The following is a 23,638-nucleotide window of genomic DNA, read 5'->3' as shown; positions in this document are numbered from 1 at the left end:
CTTGTCTCAGCCTTCCAAGTAGCTGGGACTACGGGCACCCCCACAACTCACCCCTATTTTTAGAGACGTGGCCTCGCTCTTGCTCAAGCTGGTCTCAAACTCCTGAGTCAAGCAGTCCACCCTGCCTTGGACTCCCAGAGTGCTAGGATTGCAGGCGTGAGCCACCATGCCCGGCCTTTTCATGTGGTTTGAGTGGATTTTTATACATGGTGTTAGGTAAGGGCTCAACTTCGTTCTTCTGCAGGTGGATTTCCAGTTTCCCCATTCCGATTTGCATTTACTTGTCCTTTTCCTATTGTATGCCCTGGGCACTTTTGTCCTTACATTTGGGGTTTACTTCTGGGGTCTGTGCTTTATCCCACTGGTCTCTATGTCTGTCTTGATGTTGCTCCCACACGGTTCTGTAGTAAGTTTTGAAATCAGGTAGAGTGAGTCCTCTTGACCGTTCTGGATCCCCTGCGATCCCATATGAATTTTAATATGGGTTTTCTATTTCTACAAAAGTTATTGGGACTTAGGTAAGGATTGCACTGAGTCTGTAGATCACTTTGGGAGGTACTAACATCTTAACAATCTTCAGTCTTCCCATCCATGAACATGGCAGGGTTCTACCTACTTACGTCTTTTTTAAAATTTTTCAGTGGTATTTTTAGCTCTCGTTGTACAAGTCTTTCAGTTCCTAGGTTAAGTCTATTCCTGAGTATTTTATTCCTTTTATGCTACTCTGAATGGAATTGTTTTTGTAATTTCCTTCTCAGATTGCTCACGGTTAGTGTACAGAAATGTGTTTGATATTTGTGTGTTGACTATGTTCTGTTGCTTTGCTGAATACATTTGTTTAGTTTTTTTATTTGTTTAGTTTTATCAGCATTTTGTAGAGTCTTTAAGACTTTCTACATATAAAATTGTATAATCTGTGAACAGAAGTAATTTTGCTTCTTCCTTTCCATTTTGAATATCTTTTTTTTTTTTTTTTTTTGCAGTTTGTGGCCGGGGCTGGTTTTGAACCCACCTCCATCCGGCGTCCTACTCCTTTGAGTCACAGGTGCCGCCCATTTTGAATATCTTTTATTTCCTTTTCATGGTGTGGAACAGGAGTGACAAGAATGGGCAGTCCTGCCTTGATACTGATCGTAGAGGAAACCACCTTAACCTAATAAAAATCATTGATCGAAAACCCACAGCAGATGTCATACTCAGTAGATAGATGACAGATTTTCTTCTACTTTCTAGAAGGTAGTTTCCTTCTAGTCATAGTTTGTTGAATGTTTTTATGTCAGAGAATGTTGAATTTTGCCAAATGCTTTCTCTGTGTCATTGAGATGATGGTGTGGTTTTTCACCCCTCTTCCCCACTACGTGCCTATACAGTGTGTCACATTGATTAATTTTTCATATGATGACCCACCCTTGCATTCCAGGAACAAATCTCACTTGGTTGTGGTGTATCATCCTTTTAATACGCTGCTGCTGAATTTGGTTGCTAACATTTGGTTAAGGATGTTAGCATCAGTGTTCCTCGGAGATACTGACCAGCCTGCAGTGCCTTTGGCTTTGGTAGCGTGGTAATGCTGGCCTCACAGAATGATTTAAGAAGTGTTTCCGGGCAGTGCCTGTGGCTCGAGGAGTAGGGCACCGGTCCCATATGCTGGAGGTGGTGGGTTCAAACCCAGCCCTGGCCAAAAAACACAAAAAAATAAAAAATAAAAAAAAAGAAGTGTTTCCTCCTCTTTACCTCTTTGGAAAAGTTTGAGAAAGATTGGTGTTAGTCTTCCTTAAATGTTTGGTAGCATTCACTATTGGAGTCATCTGCTCCTGGGCTTTCCTTTTCAGGAGATTTTGGATTACTGATTCAATCTCCTCACTAGTTAAAGGTCTACCCAGATTTTCTATTTCTCTGTGATTTGGTCTTGGTAGGTTTTGCGTTTCTAGTAATTTGTCTACTTTGATGTAGGAGGAAGCAACGGGTCTGGGGCTTCCAGACCTGGCTAGCTGTGAGCTTGGACCACGTCACAGCTCCTCTTGTGGCGCATCCATCTGTAGCAAGAGGTCCTACGCTGGCTGCTGCTGCCTACAGGCCAGAGGGTGTGCATGGTCTGTGCAGATGGCCTGCTGGGCCTGGGAGGGTCTCCCAGTGGGCACAGGCTGCCTAGGTGTTTGCAAAGCCAGCAGAAGACAGTGGCCAGCCTGGGCCTGCTCCAGTGGGTGGCCAGGGCTGAGCAGTGGCCTTTGCCTTGGGTCACTGCAAGAAGCCAGGCAGCCCTGCTGGGGACCAGCCCCTGGAGCTGGGAAGAGAGGGGGGGTCTTCTCCAGGCAGACAGCTCCTGTGGGCGCCTGTCCCCCTGGACAGAGCCAGTTCCTGGCTGTCACCAGGGTGAGACCAGACCAGGGACTCCTCACTCAAGAGCCCATCTGGCTGATATGCCTCTGTCTATCGCTTTCTAGGCCTGAGACTTTCCTCTTTGTAGTTCACAGACAGTTCTGTGCTCCAACAATGCCAGGAAAAGCAAAGTCTCGTGTGCCTCTTGCCAAACCCCCAACCACGAGGTTTTCCTCTGAGTAGGTTCCTGCCTCTCTGATCCTTGTGCAGTGCTGAGGCAACTTTGAGGTCTGCTCAACTTTGAGGTCTCCCGTATCATGTTCTGTCACATTGCCCCGCCCTGCACGGCTGCAACGCAGCCCAGCTCCCTGTTGTGCCTGGGGCTGAGGATGTTCCAGCAAGTTCCTTGGCTGGCATCTGCTGCTGGACCCTGAGGAGGTGCCAGTGTGTTTTGTCACTAGCAACGATGTCGCAATGTTTATCTTTGTCCAAGGAGCCCCTCCCTTTCCTGGCCTACGTTCTCAAGAGTAGAGTGACCTGGGGAGACGGTGGAAGAGTCCATAGCACTGAGTTCTCACCTGGGAGGGTTTGCCTCAGTGCTCTCTGAGCTCCTGGGTACCCTGCACACTCCCCTGGTGGCATTGTCACTAGCAAACAGCACCGACATCAGTGCACGGACATGAACATAGCACAGCACACGGAAAGAGGGAAATGCTGCCTGACTGCCACACCAGCAAGCCACAGAAACACGTGGAGCAAGCAGAGCTGGACAGGCCACCTCATGGTGCAGGATCCCACTGTCGCAAAATGCCTCGGATGGGCAACTCCACAGGGACAGAAATGGACTGCCAGGGGCTCGGGCAGAGAACGGGCAGTTAGCTTTGTGGGTAGGGTCCCCTTCCAGGGTGAGGAAAATGTTCTGGACCTGGGTGGAGGGGTTGTCAGGCACCACTGAGAATGTGCTAAGTGCTACTGAATTGTCTGAGTTGTGCGAATTTCACCTCAGTCAAACAAGGAAAGATGCAGAGTGAGAACACTTACAGCAAAACAAAACCCAGGAAACAGCAGCACCAGGCAGTGTCGGCAGCCGACTGCCCATGAGGCCTTCCCCTGCAAGGGAGGACGCCCAGCCGGCAGGGCCCAGGGAAGACGGTGCAGCTCTCCGGGAGGCTGGCAGAGCACTTCTCCACAGCTCGTGGGAATAGCACCTGCCCTGAGCTGACAGATGGCCTGTCCCCTGGGCAGCCCCTCCGGTTCCATTTCTGTTCAGAGCTGCTCCTCCTGGCACCCGGCCCTGGTCCCCGGGTCTGGCCTGAGCTGGCCTGGAAGGGCCGCAGGGCTACCTCACAGCTCTGGGGGACATTGCTGTACCCTTACCCCCACACATGACAGACAGGCCTCCTCAGGGAGGCCCAGTTCTCACTGGCCTTCACTGGGTTTACCCTGCCCACCCTCCTGCCTGGGGCAACTGCAGGGCTGGGATAGGTGGGGCAGGGGAGGCTGGGCAGGCCTCCTGTCTCTGGGAAGAGCACCCAACACAGCCGCCTTCTGTGTACCTGGGGTTCAGTGCTGGGGTGCAGGCTGGGCTGAGCCTGAGGGGCCTGGCACCTAGAGATGCTGCTGAGAGGGCTGGGCAGGCAGAGGGGATGTGGCAGGGTGGGCAGTTGCCCATGTAGGCTGTGGTCTGGCCATGCCCATGGTGGCGCCCAGCACATAGGCCTGAGTGCAGAAGGGCTAATGTGGCTCTTCAGGCTTATGCTTTTTATACGTATTGAAACATCACTGTGTACCCCATGAAGGTGCCTAAATATTATGTCAGTTAATTGAATGTGTTTTTTTTTTTTCTTTTTTTTTTTTGTAGAGACAGAGTCTCATTGTACCGCCCTTGGTAGAGTGCCGTGGCGTCACACGGCTCACAGCAACCTCTAACTCTCGGGCTTACGCGATTCTCTTGCCTCAGCCTCCCGAGTAGCTGGGACTACAGGCGCCCGCCACAACGCCCGGCTATTTTTTTTTTTTGTTGCAGTTTGGCCGGGGCCGGGTTTGAACCCACCACCCTCGGCATATGGGGCCCGCGCCCTACTCACTGAGCCACAGGCGCCGCCTAACAGAGTCTCAAGCTGTCACCTGGGTAGAGTGCTGTGGTGTCATAGCTCACAACAACCTCCAACTCTTGGGCTTAAGCGATTCTCTCTATCTCTCTCTCTCTCTCTCTCTCTCTCTCTCTCTCTCTCTCTCTCTCTCGCGCGCGCGCGCTCTCTCTTTTTTTTTTTTTTGTAGAGACAGAGTCTCACTTTGTCAACCTCAGTCGCCCTTGGTAGAGTGCCGTGGCATCACACAGCTCACAGCAACCTCTAACTCCTGGTCTTAGGCGATTCTCTTGTCTCAACCTCCTGAGTAGCTGGGACTATAGGCGTCCATCATAACGCCGGCTATTTTTTTGTTGCAGTTTGGCTGGGGATTAGGTTCGAACCCTCCAGCCTCACACAGTCTCACTTTGTCACCCTCAGTAGAGTGCTATGGCGTCACAGCAACCTCCAGTTCTTGGGCTTAGGTGATTCTCTTGCCTCAGCCTCCCGAGTAGCTGCAACTACAGGCACCCACCACAATGGGCTATTTTTTTGTTGCAGTTTAGCCGGGTTTGAACCCACCACCCTTGGTATATGGGGCCGGTGCCCTACTCACTGAGCCACAGGCACTGCCCAGTAAATTAAATTTTTAAAAAGTTTATAGGAGCAATCTGAGAAGGTGCTGACCTTGTGCCTCCCAAGGAATCACCCCGTGTTCCTGGCTCCACAACCACTCTCCCATGCCCATCATTCCTCTGGGAGGTTGGACTGTGCCCCTCCTAAAATATGTCCAAGTCCTTGTCCCTGAAGCCTGTGAAAGGGCCCTTAGTTGGGACTGGGGACTTTGCAGATGTAACCAAGTTAAGAGGTTAGACTGGATTGGAGTGGCCCTAGACCCAGAGAGGACTCAGGGACACACAGGAAGGAGGCCGCATGACCACAGAGGGAGAGGATGGGCCGATGTGGCCAGAGGCCAGAGACTCACCTAGAGGAGGGTTCCTGAAGCCAGAGAGGCACGAGGACCCTCCTCTAGCCTCAAAGGGGGCATGGCCTAGCGATGTGTTGGTTTCAGACTTCAGAGCCATAAGAATCAGGGTCTGTGGTTTTAAGCCCCCCTAGTCTGTGGTCATTTCCCTGGGAGCCCCAGGACCCCATGGTGCTCTCTGTCTCCTGTCCTTCCTCCCACCTGGTCCTCCCCGTGCCCCATTGGGGACCCTTCCTGGAGCCTTCGAGTGTCAGCCAACAGAAGGGCACTCTACTGGACCCAGCCCTAGGCAATGAGGCCCCTCTCAGTGCTAATAAATGATATTCACTGTCACCTGGGCTCAGGGCTGAAAGGCAGGAGGGACAAAGATAGCTGCTGCCCCCCAGGCTGGAGTGGCTCCCTTGGACTCCAGGCCAGAACACTGGACCACCCTTCCCAAGTGGCCTCAGACTCTAAGAAGGCTGGGCACTATTTCTTCTTTATTCAGAATGTTGGCATCCTGCTTGCCTTAGATCTCTAAGATTGATTGTGACTGTTTAAAACATTGCATTAAACATTAATTGCTGGTACCTTGATTACTACATTTTTTTTTTCTTTTTTTGTGAAACACGGTCTTACTCTGTCACCCTGGCTAGAGTGCCGTGGCATCATCATAGCTCACCACAGCCTCCAACTCCTGATCTTAAGGGATCCTCCTGCTTTGGCCTCCTGAGTAACTGGGACTACAGGAACCTGCCACCACTCCGGCTAATTTTTCTATTTTTAGCAGCGATGTGATCTCATTCTTTCTTAGTCTGGTCTAGAACCCCTGAGCTCAAGTAATTATCCTGTGTGGACTCCCAGAGTGCTGAGACTGCAGGCATGAGCCACCACACCCACCTAGACTCATTTTTAAGAGCTTTATTGAGATGTATGTCATATACCATAACATTCACCGTTTAAACCCAATTTAGTTGTTTTTAGCATATTTACAAGTTGTGCAGTCAGCACCTCCGGGTAATTCCCGAGCCTTCTCATTGCTAGAAGCAAGCCCCGTGCCCTGTTAAGAGGTCGCCACATGCTCCGCCCCCACTTCTGGCAGCCAGGACTCACTTTCTGTCTCTATGGACCTGTCTGCTCTAGACACGTCATACAAACAGGACCACACGTCCCGTGGCCTTCTGTGGAGGGTTCCTTTCACTTGGTGTGGCATTTTCCTGGATCACTGTGTTTTAGTGTCAGAACTTCAGTCCTGTTTGTGGGCTGTTGGTGTGGCACTGTGAGGGCAGATCTCACTTTATCATTCGTCTGGAGGCGGACGGGATTACAGGGTCTGCTTTGGGGGGACCCACACTCCAGTTCTCCACCCCAGATCCCCCCACCCTGTGCAGCCCCCACCTCCCCTCCACAGCACCCTGGGCCCTGCAGTGCCTTCCACCCCTCTATCTTGTGGATTGGACTTCCCTCCAGAGATAGCCTCTCAACCAGGCAGGGTCCCTTGGGTCAACTTATTCCACCATCCCTGACCAGGGCAGGCAGGGCTTGGTGCCCTCCAGCATCAACCACTGGCACCTCCATGACCCCACACCGTGGGCCTCAATGCTCCTGCCTGTGCCCGTGATTTCTGAGGGCTCTGGGTATACTCCATATCATGGGGCAGAGAAGCTGGAAAGCCATGTCTCCACTAGGCTGGTCTTTGTGGGTGGCATAACACTGCAACCAGCCAGTGTCCCTCTGGTCATGGTCACTCAAGTGGCTGGTACCCCAGCTCTGGCCACTGTTAGGTGTGGCCCCAGCACAGGCTCCGGCAGGCCGTGCCTTCCCCAGGTCAGGAGACAGGGAAGGCTGCATCTTCAGGGAACTCTTACCTAGGGTTGCACACTGATCCTGTCCCAGGATGGGCAGAAGCTGGCACTTGGGGACCCTTGGGCTGGCACTCATTGGCCACCCCTGGATTGTCAGATCTCTTATGCCTGCCCTGTTCTTGTGGACCCACTGATCTTCTTGCCTTTGCCTCAGACCCTGGACAGCCAGGCTATGCCACCAAGGGCATGCAGCTTGGAGTCTTAGGCTGCTTTCTCTCAGGGGTAAGAGATGGGTCCTCAGGCCCTGAGGTCCTGGAGAGTCCCCAGAGGCCTGAGCTGCAGGTCACCAGCCCTGAGCCTCAGGGTTCTTTCTGCCCTCCCAGAGCCCAGCTCAGGGCTGACCCAGAGGACTTGGGCTTTTGATTCCTTGAAGGGACCGCAGTTCCTGCCCCCAAATCCAGGAAGCATGCAGACAGCTCCCTGACAGGCCCTGTCCTTTAGTCCCAGCACCCCAGTTCTTCTGCCTCACAGCAAGGTGAGCAGTAAGTGCTGCTTCAAGGCCAGCCCTGGAATGCGAAGTGCTGAACAAAGGGACAGACTAATGGTGGAGGGGCCTCTAAGCCAGGGTGGTCAGGGGTCCATGCCCCTGGGAGAAAGGCATTGCTCAGCTTGAATGGGGTGGGAGTGCTGGGCCTGGGGCCTTGGAGGCATCCCTGCCCTGGCTGGACCCTCCAGGAGGCCCCGCCAACATGAAAGCCCCTGAGCTGAGCCCGGCCGTGTGTGTGCAGACATGTGTGCACTGGAACCTGAGGACACACGGCTGAGCCTTCCTGACAACATGCTGTCTTCGGACCTAGGTCACTGAGGCAGGTCACTGTGGGCCCAGAAGATCTGGACAGAGGCTCTCCCACCCCCAAGCCAGTTCAACTTAAGGCCACTGATCATCTCCCCAGCCCGGGCCCAGGTGTCTGGGCACCTTCCAGGGTGAGTGGAAGTGGAGCCCTCTGGATGGTGCTGGACAGTGCTGGGCTTGGCTTTGCCTCATGGGCTGGGAAGGGAGGCAGGGTGGCCCGGGCAGTGGGCCCAGAGCTGGGAACCCTGCCCCCTGGGCCTACCCTCTGTCCCTCTCACTTGGTGCTCTCCTGGGTCACAGCCCTCTCTGCCAGGAGGGGCCACCTCACCAGCCCATTCTTGCCTGTGCTACCCACCCTTGCCAGCCCCGGCTCCCAGAAGGCACAGGTTGGACGAGGAGGGCCAATCCTTTTGACACCCTCTAAGGCCATTCCATCCATGCAGCCCCTTCATCCTCCGTAGCAAAGCTCCTCAAGTCCCAGCCAGACAGCAGGGCCAGTAGAAGGCTCTGGATACCCTGTCTTCCACAGACCAAGGGGGCTGGGATCCGGATGCTCAACCAAGGGACTCCTAAAGTCTTTGGGGACAGCGTGGGGATCTCTAGCCCACATAGGGTGGAATTTCTACACAAGAGTCCACCTTAGGAAAAGGAGAAGGTCTTTGTGAACTCTCCAACTCTAAGGCCCCGGGCACTCTGTCCCTGTCCCTGCAGATGCCTCCACAAACAGGTCCTGTGTTCTCCCTAAAGTATTCAGTGCCCTGCTGGAGATAGGCACCCCCTCCACCCGTTCCTGCAACGCCCCTGCCCTACAGCTGGGCCTGCAAAGGGCTTTGCCATCTGGCCCAAGCACAAGGGAATGAATGAATGAAGGTACATCAAACTCAACTCTGTACCTCTCCACTACATTTTAACTCTCCCCACTCCCAGCAGGCCTGGCAAGGGCGCCCCCACCCATTCTGCCCTGCTCACAGTGACATGACTGCAAGATGGCGCTGGAGGGAGGGGCAGTGGGAAGGAGGGACGGTCCCTCAGTGCCTTAAGCCTCTGGCTCTGCTCATTCTGGGTGGGGGCAGCTAATTCTCTCACCGGGGTTGTCAAGTCTCAGGCACAGGCAGTGTGTGCAAAAACAGACCCCGCCACTCGCCAGCCCAGGTGCCGCCCAAAGGGCAGGGGGTGGCGGGACCCGCCACGCCGAACCTGAGTGGCGCGCAGCCCCGCGAGACCTGCCTGTGCTGCCAGGTGCCCCCACGCGTCTTGGTGCATCTACTTGCCTCCCAGCACGCCCCGCTCCGTGCTGCCCCCACCTCCGTCCCCCCACCCTGTGCCTCTGTCCACCCCCAGCACGCCACTGTTCGCCCCACCTCCATGGCCCCCTTTTCCCTGTCACAGCCCCCATAGCCCACAGGTCCCCCCAGCTCCCCCGCGCGCGCTCCCGCCGCCCTTGGGCTGCAGCAGCCGGCGCCGCGCCCGCCGCCCCCCTCCCCGCCGGCGCGGCCGCGGCGCTGCGGCTGCGGCTGTGGCCTGGGCGCGGGCCGGTCGCACCTGCGGCGGCCGCGGGGGAGGCGGCGGTGCCGGCCAGGCCGCGGGCGTCCTGAGCCCTGCGCCCGCCCGGGACGCCCGCCGCGCTGGCCCGGCCATGTCGTCGTCCTTCTTCAACCCCAGCTTCGCCTTCAGCTCGCATTTCGACCCTGGTGAGTGCTACGGCCCCGCCGCCCCCACCTGCCGCCGCCCAGCGCGCGGTGCCAGCGCCGCTTTGCGGGGAAATCGGCTCCCCGCCCCCAGCCGGCGCGGGAGGCGCGGGCACCGGGACCCCCTAGCGGCCCGATCTGCTCCGGACCGGGCGCGCTGCGGCCTCCCCAGCTGCTGGCTGGCATTGCTCGGCCCCTTAGTTCCGTGGATGCCTTCCGGGACAGGTAACTGGGGCACGGAGGGCCTGCGCTTTCCGGACCGCTGGCTGGAAAGGATGTCGCCAGGACTGAGGGCCCTTGGGGTGCTGTGGGGTGTCAGCTGGTGGGGGCTCCTGCCTGCCTTGGCCTCTTGCTGGTCCACAGCCTTATTGCGGGAGGCTGGCCCCGGTTCCGAAGTCATGCCCAGCTACCCAGGGCTGTGTGGGGAGGTGGGAGCAGTGGCCTGGCCACAGGACAGAGCCCACTGGGCAGGCTCCACACAGATGGGCCTTGGTGGTACCCAGACTCCTAGACAGTGGAGGAGGCTGAAATGGCGTTGCCAATAGGTGGCAGGGGGCCCGAGACCAGGCCATGAAGCCCCATGGCCAGCGCACCATGGCATGTTTACCCGAGGCTGCCTGGCATCCTGGCTGCTCTGGGCAGCAGGGATGGGCAGAGGAGGCCGGGGACAGCTGGAGGCTGCATCTGGCACCAGGAGGCATGGGCCTTCCTGCCTGTCTCTCTAGATCTGGCCCCTACATGGCCGGGGTGGGAGATGCACCCCGACCCTGGGGCCTTGGCCCACCCACATGTCACTGGGGCTCTGCAAAGCCGGGTCCCGCCTAAACAAAGCATGCTGGCATGTGACAGCCCTCCTGGGTCTCCCTCCCTGGCTCCAGGCCCAGTGCGTGTGCGTTGCAGTGACGCCAGGGTCCCCTGGGCAGAGCTCAGTCTGAAGGCATTTGTTCTTGGGGGAGGGGAGCTGATGGGACGGCTGTCTGCTGGGCTTATGGCTGTGAGTGTGGCTCGGGAGAATGACTTCCCAGGGTGACCCTCCAGGCTCAGAGATCACAGTGTCATGGGTGAGCAAATGCCCAGAGCTCAGCAGCAGAGATGGGCCAGGCCCAAGGGCAGGGAGTGGAAGGGACCTTGCTGAGCATCCCCAGACCTAGGTGACTATTAGGGACAGCTGTCCAGATGGTTGAGGGTCGGCACTCAGGGGGCCATGGCTTCCCATGCCCAGGATTGTACAGTGTAAGAGATCCTTTCTGCCAGGGTCCCATCTCTGGGTGGTGGCCTTGGAGCTGTTGGAAGGAGGGGAGTGGCTGACCCAGGATGGAGGCAGCCCTCCACCTGCACCTTGCCTTTTGCGCTGTCTGCTGGGCCCGGGCTTGCTCTGCAGGGCATGGTCACCCCCTCCTATGGCGGGAGTGTTAGGGGCAGGAGAGGCCCCTTCCCTCACCTTAGGGAAGCAGAGAACAGTTTCGGTCAGCGTGATTATAATGTGTCGGTTTAATGACTTAAGAGGGAAAGAAGCTGATGGGGGTAGGACTCTTCAGCCAGAGCTGTGGGCACCTGATAGGCTCCGTGTCCCGCCTGCCAGAAGGGGTGCCCTGGTGGTGGTGAGGGTGGTGAGGAAGAGGACCATCCTCCTGGGAAGGGGCTGGGTCTGCAGGGCTCTGCATCAGATCCTGCATGGGGTTGGGGAGGAGCCCTCTGCCTCCCCCCACCCCACTGAGGTTCTTCTGCCTTCAGTTTTCCTGTCTGTAAAATGGCCCTCCAGTGTCCATAGGAGGGGGTAAGTTCTTGGGTAGTTGGTGTTCAGTACCCAGACTGCTAGTTCAGAGGCTGGTATGTGGATGGAGACCCTGGTCTCCTGAGACTTCCTGAGGCCACAGTGGCTTGCTGGCTCCTTCCACAGACTGGAGGGTCTGGGGGGTCCTGTGGGGCTCTGCCAAAATGCTCAGTGGGGGACTCACGTTTGTGACCATGACAGTTTGTTTATCTGGTTGCTCCACAGTAGCACCAGATACCTGGGCAGAAGGTCCTGACATCCACCAAGCCACACTGCATGCCTGGGGCAGCTCTTCGTCCAGAACAGGATGCAGTGTGATCCCTGCAGAGGTGACAGCACGGGTGGTGGCATAGCAGACAGCGAACAGGCAGAGGCCTGGGCATATGCTGGGGGCTGCCTGGGCCCACGCCACATATCCCTGGTCAAATACAGACAGGATAGGGTGGAGGGGGCCAGGCCCAGGCCCTGGACCTCCTGTGTGTCATGGGCCAGAATCTGGAAGGGCTGGCTTCTCTGAGGTCCCCCTGAGGCTCCCTGGTACCCAGGACCCGGGTGGCCCCTGGGGGTTCCTTGGCAGCCACAGCCCTGCAGCCTGTGCCCTGTGTGATCCTCAGTCAATCACCCAACCTCTCTGAGAGCAGCTCTGTGCAGGTGAAACCTCCCCCTGGGAGACTAAGTGAACAGGACATAGATGCCAAGAAGTGAGGGTGACAGGGAGCCCTAGGGGACACAGGGGAGCTGGGCCAGGCTGGGAGGGAAGGGTAGCATGGCCACAAGGGGGGGGGGGTGTCACTGTTCCCACCAGAGTGCTCCAAGGCAGGGGCCGACCTTATTTCTCATCTTCGCCGGCCTCAGTTCAGCCAGATGTAGGCAGAGGGACCTCAGGAGGTACCCAGAAGACACAGTCATGATCTATAGCCTGGAGCTGTCCTAGGCTGCAGGCCCAGAGCCCTCAGCCTCTTGAGGGGGGCGCTCTCACCATCAGGAGTTGGGGGTTACTCATGAGACCTCCCTGTGCCTCGGTGTCCTAATCTATGAGGTGGGAATCACTGAGGGGTTGGCGGGGTGGGGGCACCTTGAGGTATCCCAGGGGAGGGGCCTGTGCCTGGCAGTGCCAACTCACTTAGTCTGGACACCCTGAGAGGGTGGATCTGTCCCCACATTTGTCCCCACTGAGACCCGTAGGAGACAGGTGGGCAGGCTGAGGCAGATTCTTGAGAAAGTTTAGTTCAGAAGACCAGGTAGGCGGTGGCCTTGCTGGAGAGGGGTGCCAGCTTGGGTGTGTGCACCTGGCAAGAGAGGTTGAGGAGACAGAGCGTCCTGCCATCTCCTGGAGGCCAGGCTGTGCCCTCCCCTCGGTGGACAGTCCAGTGACCCAAGGACTGGCCTGAGCTGGGGGTGTGCGGCAGTGAGCAGCCCTGCTTGTGGGCCAGGTCTGCAGCCACCCATCCCTGTTCCCAGAGCTGGGTGGGTAGACCCGTGGCTGCTGTGTCGTGTGACCATGTGGGAAGGTCCACTCGGCATCTCTGCATTTTAGGGGTAGAGAATCCCCATCATACCTGCTGCCACCTAGTTCCCAACTCTGAGCCCTCCATGGAAGAGGTCATCCCTGGGTCAGTGGTGTCCTGGGCCAGCCCTGCTGTGTGACCATGGACATGTGTCTGTTTTGCCTCTGCCATGGGGCTGGGCAGTGTCCACTCTGGGAGGTCCCTGAGGGAGCCAGGACTCATTGTGGTAGGCCCAGGACGGCCGTGAGGCTGCAAACCTTCCTTTCTCGCCGCCTGCAGCTGTGTGACCTGGGGAGCACCAGCCTCCGTCCGCTGGGATCCTCCCTGTATCCCACATTCCTTGGCTCCAGGGGCTCCCTGGGGCCTCTACCCTTCTCCAGACCCTCAGAAAGGGCCCTCACTTGGATTCAGGGTCTTTGCAGATGCAGTCGAGTCAAGATGAGGTCAGACTTTTCAGGGAGTCCTTGTGGCAGACGCAGGAAGGAGGCCATGTGGTGATGGAGGCAGAAGATGGGGTGATGCAGCCACAGGCCAAGGAGCACTTGGAAGAGGCAGGAAGGACCCTCAGAGCCTCCAGAGGGGTACTCTGTACTCTGCAGCACCTGTGCAGGGGCGGAGGAGTCCACAGCTCACCCTGGGTCTGCTTGGCTGTGCTGGGTGGGCCTGTTGTCACCCAGCTACCATCTCTTGCTCATGGAACTTCCCTGGTGCACTGCCAGATCACTTGCCCTGTGGTGTGTCTAAACATGGGGACAGCAGGAAGCAACTCGGCCACCCCCTAGGTGGGATCCTGATGTGAACCTCTGTGTGACCCCCAACCTGCTTTCTACTGGGCCTGCTGCCCTGTCCCCAGGTGGCATGGATCCATGTGGAATTATCCCTGTGGCCCCTCCCCACAGGCCACAGTGCCAGGGCCTGGGAGTCTGGGCCCCTCCGGGCCTGGCCCCTGGCCAGAGGAACTAGCACCAGTAGGACAGGCGGCTGCAGCCTCCCTGCCCCCAGCGGAGGAAGTGGCGGAGGAAATGAGGGCAGTGAGGGCTGAGCCAGTTCCCAGGCCTCCTCTCTGGGCGGCGTCCATGCCGAGTCCCAAGGCAGGGCCTGGAGTTAAGAGGCTGGGGAGGGTCTCAAGGTGGGAGGGGTCCTGAGGGTCACTCTGGAATTAGAGCCACAGTTAGAGCCACGTGGGAGCAGCCACCCAGAGCCGGTACGTGGGGGTTTCTGGGAGGATGCAAGCCCCTCTGCCACTGCCAGCCCCGGGGTGGGAGTCCGGGGCTGTGGTTAGGAGGCCTCTGCTCCCACCAGAGGTGGTGGCCATGCCAAATGGGCAGGGCTTCTGCCAGGGCGATTCAGGGCAGCCCACGCATGGTCAAGGGGTGAGGCAGCAGGATGCTCACCTGAATTGGAGGGCCAGGAGAGCCTCCAGGCACCACTCACAGTAGGTGTGGCCTGGCCTGGCCTGGCCTCACCCCTGGTGGTGGTGCCTCCTTCTCCTCCCCATTAAGGAAAGGGACCCGGCTCCACCTTCCTGGGCCTCAGGGAGGCCCTTCCTTGTTGAGAGCTTGGGCACAGGGTGCTTGGCAGCCCTGACCAGCTGGCCCTAGGCCACCCGCTGGGTCCCAGATCCTTTGTCCCGAGGCTAGGCTTGAGGCCAACATGGAATAGGGTCAAGGATGCTGCCCTCTAAGTCCCCCACAGGGCCCAGGGCACAGTAGGGCCCCCTGGCCAGGTCTGCTTGTGTGGCCCTTCCCTCCTAGGGCAGCTGGGCACTCTGTTGACGGGCAAGGTAACTGATGCATTCCTGTCCATGTTTGCTGCCTGGTGCAGTTGAGCTCTGCTGTGGGGCCCACGTGGATTTCCTTGAATCTCTTTGGAGAAAAGGGACAGAACAGTGCTTGACGAACTTTCCCCGGCTGGGCTCACCTGTACCCAGTGTTCCCAGCCACCAAAACCCTTGCTGCCCCACCCTGTCCTGGCCTGGGGCAGCTGCACTGGAGCCTCCAGCCTGCCCGGGCTCACATCTGAGGTTTGCATGGTGCCGTCTCTCCGTCTCCCTAACCCTCCATGATGTCCCCCCAGTACGTCCTTCTGCTCCGTGGCAGGCAGCTCTGTGCTGGGTCCAACTCAGGTTGTTCCTCGAACCACTGCCCTGAGCATCCGTCACGTCCCCCTTAATGAGATGCACGCCACACAGCAACAACTGGCCCACTAGGGTGGTTTTTAGTATATTCTCAGAGCTGTGCAACTATCACCATGATCAACTTTGAAACATTTTTACCCCTCTAATAAAAGCCCCACCCCCATTCGCTGTCATCCCCATTCCCCATCACCAGCTGTGGCAACCGTGAATCTGCTCCCAGTCTCCAGAGTGGCCTTGTCTGGACAGTACCCCACAGTCCTTGGGCTTTTTTTTTTTTTTTGCAGTTTTTTGCCGGGGCTGGGTATAGAACCTGCCACCTCTGGCATATGGGGCTGGTGCCCTACCCCTTTGAGCCACAGGTGCTGCCCAGTCTTTGGGCTTTTGATGGGCAGCTGTAAACCAGTAGTGGGGCTCCCAGGGCTCAGACTTCCTGGGTGGTGGGGCTGTCTTGGGGGCTGTCCCCAGGAGTGAGTGCGTCTGTCTTTATGAGTCCACTCCATGGTGGTCTTACTTCCCAGCAGGGAGGCCTCCTGACTTGGCCGCATTTTCCAGCCCCACAGAGCCTCGTGGCCAGTGGCTATGGGCAGTGTGCCTGGGCTCCACATGGGGGCCTCTCTGGGCTTGAGTCTGTGAACTAACTCCTCACTTCACTTCTTTCCATTTTGGTCACCTGGGGCATGTCACCAGGGTGTATGGAGTGTCTCTGGCTCCCAGAGCCGATTTAGCCTCTCCTGCCATCCTGAGATGGACCACGGTGGGGGGATTTGCACCCAGGGAGGTGATTCTTCAGCATTTGCTTACCTGGAGGGCAGTGCCTGGAATTCTGGGCAGGAGGCAGGCACTTCCAAGGGGCAGGTCCTAGTCCCTGGGGATGAATGACCAAGAGGAGTGATCTTGCCGAGACTTGGGACTGATACACAGGCCACGCCTGGCCCGGGGCCTGGCTCCCCCACGGCTCTCAGCCCATAGTCTGGGCAAGGCTGGAGCCAGGATGGGCACGTCAGACTCTGCTATCTCCTTTCCTATGACAGGCAGCCTGCAGGTCCTGTCTGGAAGTCACTGTGGCCAGGCACATCCCTTGATGCCTGACTGGTCTGGCTGTGGACTTGGCAACTTCCTCTTTAGTGAGCCTGAGCCCAGTGGCCCTCCACCTCTCCCTAGCCCACACCTTTGTGAAGGACTCATTTGTCTAGGCAGTCCCTCAGGGCCGACCTGATGTAGGGTGGTGTCAGGGCTAGTCCTGTGGTGAATGAGGGGGAAGCCTCCAGGAGGGTGGGCTGGGTCAAGGAGAAGGGACAGATGGTGTGTGCCATGCAGGGAGAGGCCAAGAACAGAGAGATGGGCCCCATGTCACAGCATCCTTGCCAGACCCCTGAGCCACCTGGGCTGTTGTCCCTCAGGAGCAACTTAGCTGCCATCCTGGGCACCCACCCTACCCCCCCATGTGGCCTTGGGTGGGCTCTGCAGTGCCCAGGTACTGATGGAGACCAGGCTGGACTTTGTTCTGAGTCACTGTGAGGGCCCAGTGGCGGAATTGCCTCTGTCCCTGGGCTGTGCTGGACAATTGTGTTTTGATTCCAGTGGTGGCTGGTTGAGGGGCAGAGCAGACAGACTTTGGGATCCTGGGTGAGAGCGCAGAGGGACTCTGGGGTTCCTGCAGCAGGGAGTGGACACTGGTCCCATAACTAGGGGAGGGGGCAGAAGGAAAGCACGTGCCTCTACTGGGTGCGCGTGTGAGCACATATGAGTGTGCCCATGCGTGTGCATCTGAACACATCTGGCGTCTCCCTGTGGGTATGAGTGTGTGCACATGGGTGTGCTTGGGTGAGGGTCGCCTGTCCTACCCAAGTCCCCCCTCAGCTCATGATGACAAGGTACATCTGGCCATGAGCCCTGTGGACCCCACCGTGTCCTGGGTTTGTGTCTTTAGGGTCACACCTTACTTGGTGAATGGTGGTGCCTCTCCTTAGCCACGGACACTAGAGTTTTTCTGTCTTGGAGGGGGTAACTGTCTTCTAACTACAGCCTACCCCACCTCGTACCTCAATTCCCACATGGTGGATGGTGCCAGGCCGTGCAGGACTCTGGAGAAGGTTCCAGGCCCTTTGGGGGCACAGCCTGTCTCCCCAATGCTCCTCCAGCTCCTCACTCGCTGGGCCTGGCCATACCCCTGCCCTGACCCTGGCTTCTCAGGTGGGGAGAGCGACCTCATGTCTGTCTGACAGTGAGAGGTGAGAGAGAGCCCGGAAGGGGTGGCTGCTGCAGATACTCAGTACCCAGCCATCAGCTCAGATGCTAAAACCCCGAATGATGGAAATCCCAAAAATATGATTCTGGAAAAAATAATTTACAAGATTCTTTAAAAGAACTGTATTCACCTTTTTAAAGGGGGATTTATTTGAGCAACATGAAAACGTGACAAACACCTCATAAGCCACTTCACACAGTAAAATAAGCAACAGTGACGGTGCATTGGTATGATCATAGCAGGCGCGGCAATGGCCCGTGAGTACCGGTTGTGAGCAGACGAGCTGGATTCCTAAAGAAATAGGTCAAATGTATAAGAAGGGAGAGATGTGTAAACGCACAGCCCTGTGGCTGGTGGTCACACTCCCCTCGCTTAGTAGCTGCAGTTGTCGGAAACGCCGCAGCCAGTGACCCTAGCAGCTTGGCTAGGCCAGCGCCACACCTGCCTTCTCCCAGAAAGCCCAGATCCCAAGAAATTTTGTTTTTCGAAGATGCAGATGGACAAAAGGGCATCTTGTCATTTATTGGGAAGTTTCAGCGTTTTAAAACACATGCACAGTACACACAAAGCCAGTGTTGTGATACTGCACTTTGCCAGATTTGCAAAATAAAATGCCTGAAATGAAGTAGAACCCTCTGAAAGTCTCAACACAATGTGCACCTCCAGTACCAGAAATGGTGCAAGGATGAAATACAGCATAGAAAATTGTAAAAAGTAATCCCGACCATTTAAAATTGTGGGGGAGAAAACTAGAAAACAAAAGCAAAAAAAAAAAAAAAAACAGAGGTGCGCGGCCAGGCCCAGTGGGGTCAGGGCCTCAAGGGGCACCAGGGAGAGAGGCTGTGCCCCCAAAGGGCCTGGGTCCAGCCCAGAACGTTCCCCAGAGTCCTGCATGGCCTGGCACCATCTGTCATGTGGGAATCGGGGCGTGGGGTGGGGTAGAGCTGCAGTTAGAACAAAAAACCAAACTCAGAAGAAAATACGAGGTATGAAAAAATGTGTCAGAGAGATGGGTCATGGGTACTGCTGTCCAGGAAAGCTGGCCGAGTCACAGGATTGTTGAACGTATTTGGAGGCCTTGCGTCACCGCCAATAGCTGCTTTGTTCCTTTGGGACGTAGCTCTCGGAGGACAGGCTCGCAGTCGTGCTGTGCGTGAGGCCGCTCTTCTGGAAATTCTTCTGTGGTTTGAAAAGCACGGCGTGGCCATTCCCTGCTAACTCTCTTGTCTTGTGCCTCACCTCTGTGTTGTGTGGTTTACACAGAAACCCGCTTGCACTCACAGACCACAGATGTGGCAGAAATGAGACCCACGTCGGCCACAGCGAAGCTTGAGCTGGCTTTTCTGCGCTTGCTGGGTGGTTGCTGTGAGCATTCTGTTGTCCTCTTCAGACAGCTGACCACTTGGTGTGCTCGGTGGCCCTGGAGGAACCTTGGGTGGGAGGTACCTGTGGTTCACAGGGCGCTGAGCTTGTCGGACTCTTTCTCTGTTCTCTGATGAGGCTGCCCAGTGATGTGTGTGAAGGGGCAGGAGGAGGTGATTGGATAGTTCCCTGAGGGAGTTTCTTCTATTTTCTGTCCGTGTTTTCACTTTTTCTGTGGTCGAGTGGACATCTAAAATTAAGTCCATGCCTTGTTCACCTGCCACTGACCCATGTCTCCTTAGACCAGCAGTTCTCAACTGTGTTAAAGGGCTGCGGCATTAGGAAGGTCAAGAACCACTGCCTTAGACCGTTCTTTTTTTTTTTTTTTTTGAGACAGAGTCTCACTATGTCACCCTAAGTAGAATGCTGTGACATCACAGCTCACAGCAACCTCAAACTCTTGGGCTTAAGCGATTCTCTTGCCTCAGCCTCCCAAGTAGTGGGACTACTGACACCCGCCCCAGCTATTTTTTTGTTGCAGTTGTCATTGTCGCTTAGCAGGCCCGGGCCGGGTTCAAACCCACCAGCCTCCGTGTATGTAGCCAGCGCCCTACCCACTGAGTTACAGACACCGCCCCCTTAGACCATTCTTAATCTCCAAGTGACAGCGACAGCATGGTAGCATTTCTGTGAACATGATGCTGCCATCCCGTGACTGGGATTTTTGGGATTTTAGACTCTAGGGATTTAGACTTCTTTTTTTTTTTTTTTTTTTTTTTGGTATTGAACACTTTTTTATTTATTTTATTTTATTTTATTTTATTTTTTTAATTTTTTTTATTAAATCATAACTGTATACAATGATATGATTATGGGGCATCATACACTCACTTCATAAACCATTTGACACATTTTTATCACAGTGGTTAACATAGCCTTTCCGGCGTTATCTCAGTTACTGTGGGGATTTAGACTTCTTTAGGGCTTTCAGCATTGGAGATTATAGCGTCCGGACTGTGTCTTTTGAGATTATTATCCAAAGCCCTTCACATTGTCTCCTGGAGCAGTCCTTGCTCTTGGGGTGGGGGGTGTCCCTAGGACACAGCCTTTGTTCCAGGGAGCTGGGCCCAAGTGACCACCCAGGGGGGAAGCTGGGCTCTGAGGGAGCTGGGTCTGTGGGGTCTGGAGCCCACTGCCCTCTGGTGCACGGGTGACATGTGAGCTCCCAGCCCCAGGCAGCCTTGCTACAGGGACAAGTTGTGCTTGATCTCAGCCACCAATGTCTGTCCTTTGATTTCTGGGACACAGGTCCTGTCTTTCTACCTCACCTTGGGGATTTGAGTGAAGGGTCAGGGAAGGGCAAGACTAGAGCTGGGCCTGGGCTGCCCTGGGGGTGTTTGGCCTGGCTGCCTAGCGCCCAGGTCTGCAGCTGGAAAAGGGTCTCCTCCTCTGGGGAATTCTGTTCCTCTCAGAAGCTTTGGTGTCTTGGGCCCTCAGGTGAACTTCTGCAGAGAAACCTGCCCCCAGCCCCCCAGCTCTCATTGCTGCTGATGTCTCTGGGGTACCCTCCCCTCCCCTACTCTGCCCCAGGACCTCCCCACACTGTCCAGAGCTGGAAGGTAGGATGTCCGTGAGAGGTGTCAGGGGATACGCCAACTCCCTCTGGACTTTGGACCTTGGGGCGTGCGACCACTCCCGCCATGCCAGTGCAGTAGCGCGTCTTCCTGGGTTGCACCAGTTCCTTCCTGCTCGAGATCCTGTTTGCATCACCCTGGGGAAGGGGGCTGGAGGTCCTCTGATGTCCCGAGTCTCGCCACTAGCCACTGGCTGCCTTGGGCAGAGAGGCCCTGTCTGGCTGTGCCTCACCCATGTGGAGGTGGGATGGGGGTCCCAAGCCCCGCCGTGTGTGGCAGCGACATTGCAGAGGGGTGATGGAGAGTGCCTGGTTGCGATAGGGGGTCCCCCAGGATCAGGTCCCCAGGACCATTGCCTGTTATGGAGGTGGCCCCTGTTCTGGGGGGTCTGGGTGGCTTCCCAAAGGGGATGGGTGAGGAATGTGGCCGTGGGCCGTGGGCCGTGGGCCCTGAGCCGGGGTGGCGGGTGGCGGTGCTGGGCGGCGGCAGGTGGCATCCCTGGTGACAGAGCAGGAAAGAGGCTGGGAGGGGGACACAGGCATGAGCTGGCCAGCACTGACTGGGCATGGATTTGCTGGTGGCTGACTGCTTGCTTGAAGACATTTACTGGGGTGCAGTTCACCTAACAGCAAGCCACGCAGGGGCTGGTGGGGCCTTCACCATGTTGCCTGCCTGCTGGCCAGCCACCTCTGTTCATAGTTCCAGAACATTCTCGTCAGCTCAGGAGCCCCCTGCCCACCCCCACAGCCCCACTGCTCGCTTCTTTTCTAGATTTTATTTATTTATTTTTGTGTTTTATTTATTTATTTATTTTGTGTATTTTTGGCCGGGGCTGGGTCTGAACCCACCACCTCCGGCATATGGGACCGGCACCCTTCCCCTTTGAGCCACAGGCACCGTCCATCACTGCTCACTTCTGTCTCTGTGAATTCCCTGCTCTGGGTGCAGCTCATCAGTGGACTCTCCGCATGCTTCCTGGCAGCTCTGAGCTGCCATCTGTGGCCCCTCAACAGCGAAGCTGTCTCCATGCTCCACGTCCATTGTTTAAAAAGCTGTGGCCCCGCTCACAGGTCAGACGTTCACTCTTAGATCAAACAGGTAGGCGCGATGCTCCAGGTAGACTGGGGAAACCGAGGCACCAGCATTGTGTGGCCATGTGGCTGGTGAGCTGACGATCCTTTCTGAGTGCCGTGTGTCAGGGCCTATCTTTAGACACACAAGTCCTGGAGGAGGGAGCCTGGTGGGCACTGGGGGCTGGCATGCAGCACAGATAGAAGGTGCCAGGCAAGGCTGGGGCGTCGGTGGCTGTGGCCTGGGTAGGAACGGCCGTGATGGTCGTAGCCGCAGGCCCTCCAGGAGACGTGAGCAGCATCCTCGTGGACTGCTGGCCACAGGGCAGAGGTCAGGGCCTAGGCGGGCTGGACACGAGAGAAGACAGGGGAATGCAGAGGTGGGGGCTTCCCGCTGGGGTCCAGGTGTGCTGGGGGCGGGGCTGCTGGCTTTGGTCATGTTTGGTCTGGCAAGAACATCCAGGTGAAGGGTGAGGTGGGGTGGCCACTGGGGCCTGGTGTCCAGGTTCCTGGCCAGGGGTCACAGAGGTTGTGCTGGGGGCAGGGAAGGGAGCTTGAGGCCTGGAGCCTAGGAAGGAGGAGGAGATTGGTGGGGCTGTCCCTCCCCAGATGCAGTCCTCAGGGCAGCTGAGCCGCCTGCGTGCTGGCCGCATGCTGGCCTTGGGACAGAGCTGGGTTGCTGCCTTGTGCTTGCCTGGGGAGGCACTTCCACCTTCCATCGTGTGTTCACACCCCCTCACCTGGGGACACCTCACTGACTTGGGGCCCAGGGGCTTCTCCTGAGGGGCACTAACCATCAGCATCCCCTTTACTAATGGTGTCAGCTTCTCCTCGGACACTCGGGAGTCCTGGCTGGCTCAGAGCAGGACCGGATGGGCGTGTGCATGTGGGGATGCTTGCGTGTCTGTCAGCATCCTCTCCCCTGCTGTGCATGGCCCAGCCAGTGTCCCCAGGTACCTTGTCCCAGGGCCATGCTCACTGGTCCAGCAGAAGGTCACTGCGAGCAGCCTGGGCAAGGATGTGGACTAGGGAGGCCCTGTGAGCCTACTTTGCAAGAGGTGGAGGGGGCCGCATCCCAGGCCGAGGAGGAGGGGGGTGTGAGGTGGGGTGTCCTGAGCATGGTTGGGGCAGGGTGGACGAGACCCCAGGTGGCCGTCTGGTTCCATTCTGTGTGTGGCCAGGCTCTTTGAAGAAGGGAGTGATGGCTTCAGGTTTGGGTGATAATTAAATAAAGTCACACATCACCCGACTGCAGTGGCCATGTGTTCTCACAAGAATGCGAAAAGCATGGGGGAAACCCAGAGCTGCCACTGTTTACACTGTGGGATGTTGTCTCCTAGCTTTGTTTTGTCTTTTGATGTGGTTGTGATCAGGATTCACAAACAGTCCTGCGTCCTGCTGCTTGTTTTCAGCCTTACTGAGGTACAGCTGAAGTAGCCTGGGCTGCCCACGTGTATAGCGTCCGTCTCATCCGTGAGGTGTCAAAGCCCCATCACACACACCTGGGTGTGCGTATACCCTGACCGTGCAGTCCAGATGGCACTCCCTTGTGTACCCCGCTTCTTTTAATTAGAATAATGTTATTGATGTCTCTCCATTTATTTGAAGCATCTTAAGTTCACTTTTTATGGCTAATTCTGCAGCTGCACCATTGTTTTTATTTCATCGTTCTTTCATTGTTGAATATTGAGGCTGTTTTTCACTCTTGTAAACACCAGTACATTGAATATCTTTGCGCAAAAGGCCTTTTCCATCTGTGGCATCAATATTCTCACTCTTTAATTCATTTTAATTCTGGTCTCACTCTTGCCCAGGCTGCAGTGCAGGGGCCTCATCACAGCTCACTGCAGCCTCACACTCCTGGGCACAAGTCATCCTCCCAAGTAGCTGGGCCAACAGGTGCCCACCACCATGCCAGGATAAATTTTTTTCCTTTTCTTAAAAAGTAGAGATGGAGTTTTGCTGTGTTGTCCAGGGTGGGCCCAACTCCTGGATTCAAGTCCTCCCACTTCAGCCTCCCAAATTGCTGGGATTATTTACAGGTGTGAACCACCATGCCCAGTCTATTTTTGTTTTGTTTAAATTCCCAGACGTGAAGTACGTGGCCAAAGAGAAGGCAGTTCTCCAGGCTGTTTTGACTTAAGACCCACCAGAGAGCCTGGGTGGCTGCTTCTGGTTTACCAGCTTCTAAAAACTCCTGCTATCCA

The 23,638-nt window shown here is 56.5% G+C and overlaps 1 protein-coding gene across 1 annotated transcript in view; it reads left to right on the top strand.

Annotated features, from left to right (window-relative positions):
- Window positions 1-9,539: 9,539 nt before the first annotated feature.
- AATK (apoptosis associated tyrosine kinase) overlaps window positions 9,540-23,638 on the top strand; it is a 35,571-nt gene continuing 21,472 nt past the window's right edge. Inside the window, exon 1 of the mRNA XM_053570483.1 lies at window positions 9,540-9,701. Within this exon, the coding sequence (XP_053426458.1) occupies window positions 9,647-9,701 (55 nt within the window). The 5' untranslated portion in view covers window positions 9,540-9,646. The remainder of the gene's footprint in view (window positions 9,702-23,638) is intronic.

This window comes from Nycticebus coucang, chromosome 18 (assembly GCF_027406575.1).
Source record: "Nycticebus coucang isolate mNycCou1 chromosome 18, mNycCou1.pri, whole genome shotgun sequence".
Taxonomy (NCBI): Eukaryota; Metazoa; Chordata; class Mammalia; order Primates; family Lorisidae; genus Nycticebus; species Nycticebus coucang.
The sequence above is the reverse complement of the archived record's forward strand: the minus strand, read 5'-3'. Positions and strand labels throughout refer to the sequence as shown.